This window comes from Arachis ipaensis, chromosome B07, assembly GCF_000816755.2.
Source record: "Arachis ipaensis cultivar K30076 chromosome B07, Araip1.1, whole genome shotgun sequence".
Lineage (NCBI taxonomy): Eukaryota > Viridiplantae > Streptophyta > Magnoliopsida > Fabales > Fabaceae > Arachis > Arachis ipaensis.
In genome coordinates, this window is record NC_029791.2 from 23070823 (window position 1) to 23079149 (window position 8327).

An 8327-nucleotide genomic window follows, 5' to 3' on the forward strand; every position below is an offset into this window, starting at 1 on the left:
TCTCTGTGTGACCTCAAGGTCACGGGTACAAGCAGTAGAATCAGGGAGACAGGGACTGATACAATCATTAGGGTAGGCTACTTACATTACACCTTTTGGTATGACCCTTCCCCCTAGACCCTATGTTAATGCAGATGCTTGTGCACCGGGCTGTTTTTTAACTTTTTTAAGCTTTTTTTATAAATTGTTCTATCCTATCATTTTCACCCATGTATCTTGTTTGACTGTTCTCATCAACCTATATGCTTTGACTTTAAGTTGACAGGGGAGACTTCTGGCTCGGGCAGGTGACTATGTGGCTGCTACTGATATATTTAAAAAAATTCTTGTGTCAAGGTATGGCTTTCAATGCTAACTCATGTTTAAACATAGCCCTGCAAAAATCTTTCGTTGGGAATTGTTGATTGTTGTTAATGGAAATGGATAATGTGGTCCAACTAGTATAGGGTATCTTCCTATCATGATGTGTGGGAACTCAGAAGCAGCCAGGTCTAAATATTGCTTTTGTTGATGTTGTTTGTCCATTTGGCAGTCCAGATGACTGGGAGTGTTTCCTTAATTATTTAGCCTGTTTGATGGAAGATGGCAGCATTTGGTGTGAGGAGGCTGTCAATGATCCAGTACATCCCCCCAAATTTGTCCAATGCAAGGTCTCACACTTGACAGATGAACAGGTGAATTTATCCTCATGCTTAAAGTGGCCTTCTACTATTTTTATTAGCATGGAACTTGATGTGTGGACAATCTACTACATGAGTGCAGTTTGATAGTCAAATATCAAATGCATCAGATTTTATACAGAAGCTACAAGATGATACCACTAACAACTCTATGAGGTGTCCGTACTTGGCAAATATAGAAATTGAAAGAAGAAAGCTTTTACGTGGGAAGGGGAATGATGAAAGCCTAATGGATGCAATTGTGAATTACTTTTGCAGGTACTTTATACTGTTGTTCTCATCATTCCAAACTTTATTATCTTTATACTCTCTAGCATGTATAGAGCTTTGCAAGGGGGTTTAGGGTTCCAGGTTTGGCTATCTACATTAAATACATTGTTCGTTAGGGTGCTTCAAGTTGACCATGGTCATGTGTATTGATGCTCTGAGGCTTGGGAGAGTAGGTGTGGGTAGAATGCTTTTTGTCTTATCTACTAGCGCCCATAATTGCTGTCAAATTTTCAGTGCTTGTTTTCCTCAATATATGTCCATAGCACTTCAAGAATACCATTAAGTAACCAATTATTTAGATATTAAAACCATTCATTCCTCTTCCCAACGACTTAAACTTTCAATGAGAGATGGTTTATGACATGATATCACAAATCTTCTATGACTAAGTACCATGGAATTTGGTAATTGCTGTTCTTATTTTCCATTTTTCCAAAAAAAAAAAAAAAGAATTTCAGCACAAAATAAGTGGTCGATCCATTTTTCAAACACTAAACTCAAAGCTGTTGCTTGAGGTAGCACGATAATGTTGACTTAATGTGCATTTACTCTACCAAATTAAATGGCTTCTGGAGTAATATCAAACTGTAATAATTGGGAAAGTATTTGTATGTTTGAATTTGACTTCCTTACCTTAATCTTAACAAAACCTTTTCCCATTAGTCGGGGTTAGCTGCATGGATTCAAAGATGTCATTGTGTCATGTCCATGCATTGGAATGGGACAAAGTTTTACGTTGGCTACCGCAAGCCTAACACAACTCTACATTGAGAAGATGTCACTGTGTTGTGGCCATGCATAGGGATACAACAAAGTTTTACATTGGTTGTCGCATAACCCTTCTTGTTTTTCCAGGCTTGAGATTGGCCAAGTGGCTATGTAAACATAGGCCAAGTTTGAATTTGAATGCATTAGGTGCCTATGAATTTGATGACATTGTAGAGAAAAGTGGGCACTCTAATGCCACTTTTCTACTAGGTTTGACAACTCCAAGAAGGCAGGGATACATAATATGCTCTTTATTATTTATTTATTCTAAAAGTTCAATTTTACAATTCATTAATTAAGAACTCTGTTCAATGCTCATAGGTTTGGTGACTTGGCCTGCTTTACTTCAGATGTTGAAATGTTTGTTGAAGTCTTAACCGATGATAAGAAGACAGAACTTTTGAAGGATTTAATGAAAAGCAGTGATGGTTTATCAACAACTCCAAGCAAGACACTTGGGCGATGTATAACCCTTTTCAAAATTCAGCACTTACTACTGGGGAACATGTTCAAGTATTCTGTAAATGGTGGGTATCACTTGACATTATTTAGTTATTTTCATATAAAAAGTAAAAACTACTCCTGTCCTGTTGTTGATAAGTAGTGAGATAAACTGTGCTTGAGGTTCCATCTAACATATTCATCTCTAAGAGTTTTACATCCTTTTTCCTTGGGGTTTTATTATTATTATTACATCTCTAAGGGTTTTATTATTATGTATGGCATAAGTTCTTTTTCTTTTTATAAATTATTTTCTTTGAAGAGACATCATATCCCTTGAGTATAATGCCTTCTCTTTGATGGACAAACATCCTTATCTCTGATCATTTGACATCGTTTAGTTTCCATGTTATTAATAATGCTCACCTGAACTTGTCTCAGAACTTGAAGGTTCTTGTGTTCAAATGTCTGATATGTATTGCAAAAACCTTCCACTTTCAAAGGGCTTGGATCCACAGGAGAGCATGCATGGTGAGGAGCTTCTTTCAATAACATGTAATGTGTTGGTGCAGGTATGTCATATTACTTTTTAAATTTTTCATCTTTGCAAAATCATTTTAAGAGATACTAGATTTGATCTTTCCTTCATGGAAACTAAATTTATTAATGAGAAAAAAGAGAGTACATATATAATAAGGTATCCTCACAATAGGAATGAAGAAGAAAATGTAGGTTCTATGAGATTTAGCAATATAACATTGCATGCCAATCTATCTACTGATGAGTTAGCCATGCTTATTGCTTATGTAGCACTTTTTTCTTGTTGGCATATAGATCTGCCAGTTACTGTTTTTCCTCTTTTCTTCCAATGAATTCTTGTTTTCAATTTTTCCTTTTAAGTTGAACCTTGAAGATAGGCTATTTTTTCAGAAATAAATGATATCATAGGCAGATGCTCAAGCTTCTTTTGTGCAACTTTTTTTTTCTTTGATACGTTGTGTTTACAAATGCGATCAATTGTTTTTACTTTTAAAAATTATATACAGTGACATATTGTGCTATTTTGGTGTAGTTATTTTGGCGTACTAAGAATGTTGGCTACATGGTAGAGGCAATTATGGTTTTGGAGTTTGGTTTGGCAATAAGAAGGTTAGGAATGATTGTCATGTGTTGTATCTTTGCTATGGCAATTTCTTGTCTTTTAAAATAATTTGCTCATTTCTTTGTTGCCTTTGACAGATATGTTTCACAGTACAAGATCTTGCTGTTGCACTTGTATTCCCACTTTGGTGCTCTTTCAGTGGCATATGAATGGTATTCACTTCCTTCAAGTTCTCCCACTGTTTTCATAGCATGCCCCCTTAATGTATGTAATACATAGATTAGAAGGTGTATTGTTGCAGAATTTGTTGCCACCATCATATTGAAAGCATATTTTATTTTCAATTCAGGTATAAATCACTGGATGTCAAGAATATCTTGATGGAAAGTGTTCTGCACAACATCTTGCCTCAGATGTTGGTATCTCCGCTTTGGACTGAGTCTAACAATCTGTTAAAGGATTACCTGAAGTTTATGGATGACCACTTCAGAGAATCTGCAGATTTGACTTTTCTTGCATATCGCCATAGTATTTACTCAAAAGTATGTATACTACAGCTTTATTGTTTCAAGAATTGATAGATTTTCCTTTCTCAAGTAAATTGTGCATGCAGCCTTTGGAAGAATAGATTTGCACTAGCCTATTTTTATCTTGAGAAGATATAAACCATTCATCTGTTGTTTTCTAATGAAATTTTTCATATGATTTATTAAAAAAAGGGAAAATGTTCGTAATACGGTATGAAATTCACGATGACTAACAAAGCTAAGGTTCAATCCTTGTCCCTATTCTTCGAAATAAAAGTTAATTTCAGCACAAGATATGATGGGCCTATGTATTGTCCATGCTTCATACCTAAAAAAGGTTTGTCTGAGGAGAGGTGTGTTGATATAAAACCATTGGTAGACCCAGAAATGTGTTTCTACCTAACAACATACGCTTTTTGAAGAGATCATTCATGACCAAAGATTTCCACATTGAGATGATCAACACGTAGTTAACCATCTTCATATTCAAGCAACTACATATGTGGTCCATACAGTTTGTGAGAATCTAAGAACAGAAAGTGCTTCATTTTTTCAAAAAACATTAAAGGGCTTTTTTTCTCGTACCTTTTTTCTTACTTTCTGATGGAATGCCATAGAGTATTCTGAAAACATGAATAGTACTTCTTTCTATTTCTTGCATTTATTTTATTTTATTTATTCTATTCTTCTATTTTGTTGTCAATTCTGCAATTATGTTGAAGAGAACAAATTTGAGTTAGTTGAAGTGAGATATTAATTAATATTCATAATATTTCAGGTAATTGAATTTGTGCAGTTTAAAGAACGGTTGCAACAGTCTAGTCAGTATTTTGTGGCACGAGTTGACACATCGATTTTACAGCTTAAGCAAAATGCAAATAACATTGACGAAGAGGAGGTAATTCAAATCTTGTTTGGTGGCATAGGTGAATGCCTTATTGCATATGATGTAAAGTTAATTACTGCTTATTCCATCAGGGTGTCCTTGAAAGCATGAAATGTGGGGTTCAATTCCTTGATCTGTCTAATGAAATTGAATCAAAGTCTATATCCTTCAATGAAGACTTGCAGTTACGACCTTGGTGGACGCCAACTTCAGACAAAAACTATCTTTTAGGTCAGTTTTTCAATATACAAAAATTGGAAATAGGATGAGTTGATTTAGAGGGATGAGTTTGTTGATATCCATGCAACTATATAATTATCGGATTGTTTTAGATTGGCTTGCAGTGTACTTTTGTGTACTCCGAATAACATGCTTTTTAGCCCATATTGATTCCAGTTTATTCTCTATAGTTCACTCTTTTGGAGTTCATTTATAAACTGGTTTTATTTTTTATTTTTTTCAGAACGATTTGAAGGGACTTCTTATTGTCATAGAGAAGTTTCGGTAGGTGAAATCAGTCCTTGATGACTTGTGCCTGCTGTATAATAATCATTTTCTTTAGTAGAAACTTTAACTATGTTTTATCCCTTCCCTTATTGCATGGGTTGGCTATTTAGATCAAAGAGAGGGAAACAAGTTTCCAGAGAGAGATTGAGAAGAAATCCATACTTCCACGGATGATATATCTTTCTATTCAAAGTGTTTCATCTTCAATTAAGGAACATGTTGAGGTCAATGGTTCTGTTTCACCTAAAATATCTTCAGAGATGAAACTATTGCTAGACCGCTATGCAAAACTTTTGGGCTTTTCTCTGAGTGAAGCAATAGAAGTTGTCATGGGCTTTTCCAGCAGTGAAAGTACCTCTGTGGTATGATTGTTTATGCTTTTATGCTCCTATTATTAGAAGTTAATTTTATTGAACAGAGCTATGAGACTATTGAGAAGGCAGCTGTGCTTGCAACAGGTTACTTCAGTGGAAGTAATTATGGTATCTTCTATCTTTGCAATAAAGAGCTATACTAACAAAGTGTGTTATCTTGAAAATGTCTTATCTCGGAAATAGAAATGGGAAAGAATAAGTGTAAGCACATTGAAAATTGAGCCATAGAAAAATGTTCCAATGGCGTCGTCTCATTCCATGTAGTCGATCCCACCTAGTGGGATAAGGCTTTGTTGTTCACTTGTTGAGGAGTCCAAATAAAGTTTTAGCCATTTGGGTGGGCTTAGTTAAACTTGGTGATATCATCTATTCACTATGCATGTGTGAAAATAGATGTCCATTTACAACATATAGTAACCATATTACTGTAAGGATTTCCAATCAGTGTATTTGTCTCAGCATCAGCAACTAAGGACTAATAATTGCAACTATTCTCAAGTGTCATGTAGTTTTGAGTTAAATTTTAGATAAAAATTCCATTTATTTTTCATGCTTCTAATGTGGAAAATTTGATCCATAACTTCAAAATACTGTTGCAGGTTTCTTGTTCCAACCTGATTGACTGGTTGAATTTCATTGTATTTTTAAATGCATGGAGCCTTAGCTCTCACGAACTTGTGCAACCAGAGAGTAATAGCAGCAAGCCACATATTTGGAATATCTTAGATTCTTTGCTGGAGAAGTATATTTTAGAGGTGGTCAAATCTATGGAGCCCGATATATGTTCTCCTTGGAATGATGTACAACTTGTAATGCAGATAGTTACTGAACCTTTGGCATGGCATGGACTTGTAATTATGTCTTGTCTTAGATCACTTCAACCATCTGGTAAGAAGAAAAAGAAAAGCGGATCAGTTGATCAGTCTACCTCAAATCTGGCTCATGCAATTCAAGATTCTGTCCAGCATTTATCCAATGTGTTAGAGGAGGTTCGGAGATGGCTAAGAGAATGGAATAAAAGACCCGAAGATGAGAATGTGGATAGCATCCTTGCTCCTCTGAGGAAAAATGGTCAAAATGATGGACCAGGGCAGGTCTATCGAATTTTCGAGACGTATATTTCCACTATTAACGAGGCAGAGGTTGGTGATCGTATTGCTCAATCCCTCAAATGCTGGAGTCCTGCGGAAGTTGCCAGGAAAATGGTGAATGGGAAGGTTAAAGTACTGGCAGAATTCTCTACCATGTGTGATTCAAAAATTAAGTTACTACAGTCTATCGAACAACAAATTGCTCAAACATGAAGAAACAATCATATGTGGCGCTGAAGTTTGATTTGGGATTTACAAATATGGCCTCTTCTATTGCTGTCCAGATATGAACCGTGGATGCCATGGGGTGAGAAAAGTGAGCTCAAAGTTAGTATTTTCTGTGGAAGAGCCATTAATGGTTTGTTGGCAGCTCTAATACTGGCTCTGGTTTTTTGTTGGTCATTTTCATGTAAAATTTTGATGTGTTCTATTCATTTTTATTCTATCCTCTCCTGGGCCTTTTATGAGCAATTTACCTTTTTTTTTTTTTGTCAGAATTGTAGTTCCGAATAAAAATTTTGGCGATGTAATATTTGGTTTGATTAGTTTAATTTGAGATTATAGATTTTATTTAAACAAGGTAGAAGATTCTTAATTGCATAATTCTTTTTGAAGATGTTTCCTTCATATTTGTTCATTTTATGATTTTTATATTTTAGGTCTCGTGGCCTTGATGACCCAACATTGAAAAGGGAAATATATTTTCTAATTTTTTTTTCAATTAATATTATAAATTGTGATTTTCTACTATATAATATATTTTCGCATGTTTTTTCTTAATTTTACTTACAGAATTTATAATAAGATATACTTTATAACATCAATTCAGAGATTTGTTTTTTGTGATTGCATAGACCAGAATGTATTGGTACCAATATTTACTCGTATTAAAGGAATTATACAGCAGAGAATGTTTGCTCTATTAGCACGGTTTCTAACTTTCAGCATTAGTTTTCTATGCATAGCTTCTTTGAATTCATTATACAATATTTCGCTAGAAAGGTGAATTCTACTCAAATTTTGATTTACTCCTCCATAAAGAGCACAATTTACCTTGTAGAAGGAAAGCTTGACCATTTCAACTCCTAAGCAAGCTGGAATTAAAAAAAAGTACAAAAACATTATGCTTAAAAAAGTGGCACGAAATGTTTTTAAATTTGTCAAATTCTATTTAAAGGTGAGTTCTATGGTGTCTTTGTTATGGTGTCTAAATTGCCTAACTTTCTTTTTAAAGTAAAAAATAAAATATTTAAAATAAAAAATAAATCATGTAAAATTTATTAAATATTATTTATTTATTTTTTTTAGTAATTTAGGTACAAAGTGATAGGCATCACAACATTCACCTTATTTAAATGTCAATCAAAATGGTATTCTCTCATTACCCAAATTAAAATATTCTACTACGAAATAATATGATTCTACTTAATGTGAAAATTAAATAATTATTATTATAATACATATCTTCCTTTTCGGTTTCAATAATTTGGTAACCCTCGACCCACTAGAGTTCTATACGAGTGTTAACAAAATATTTTGGGTAAACTGTAAAAAATGTCCTATAATTATTAAATTGCTAGTAGAATTACCATATAAATTCATTTTCAAAAAAAATATTATCAAAATATTATAAAATACGATGAAAATTTAAAAAATGCAATTTTTATAAATAATAAATGCC

At 33.9% G+C, this 8327-nt stretch overlaps 1 protein-coding gene across 2 annotated transcripts in view; it reads left to right on the forward strand.

The window, feature by feature from the left end:
* LOC107609138 (N-terminal acetyltransferase B complex auxiliary subunit NAA25) overlaps positions 1–7222 on the forward strand; it is a 12544-nt gene extending 5322 nt beyond the window's left edge. For both annotated transcript variants that reach the window (XM_016310982.2, XM_021107488.1), the window contains 13 exons: positions 266–336; positions 533–674; positions 763–938; positions 2040–2245; positions 2601–2731; positions 3232–3308; positions 3399–3473; positions 3611–3803; positions 4567–4686; positions 4767–4905; positions 5138–5178; positions 5292–5543; positions 6155–7222. In XM_016310982.2, coding sequence (XP_016166468.1) covers positions 266–336; positions 533–674; positions 763–938; positions 2040–2245; positions 2601–2731; positions 3232–3308; positions 3399–3473; positions 3611–3803; positions 4567–4686; positions 4767–4905; positions 5138–5178; positions 5292–5543; positions 6155–6859 — 2328 coding nt within the window. In that variant the 3' untranslated portion in view covers positions 6860–7222. The remainder of the gene's footprint in view (positions 1–265; positions 337–532; positions 675–762; positions 939–2039; positions 2246–2600; positions 2732–3231; positions 3309–3398; positions 3474–3610; positions 3804–4566; positions 4687–4766; positions 4906–5137; positions 5179–5291; positions 5544–6154) is intronic.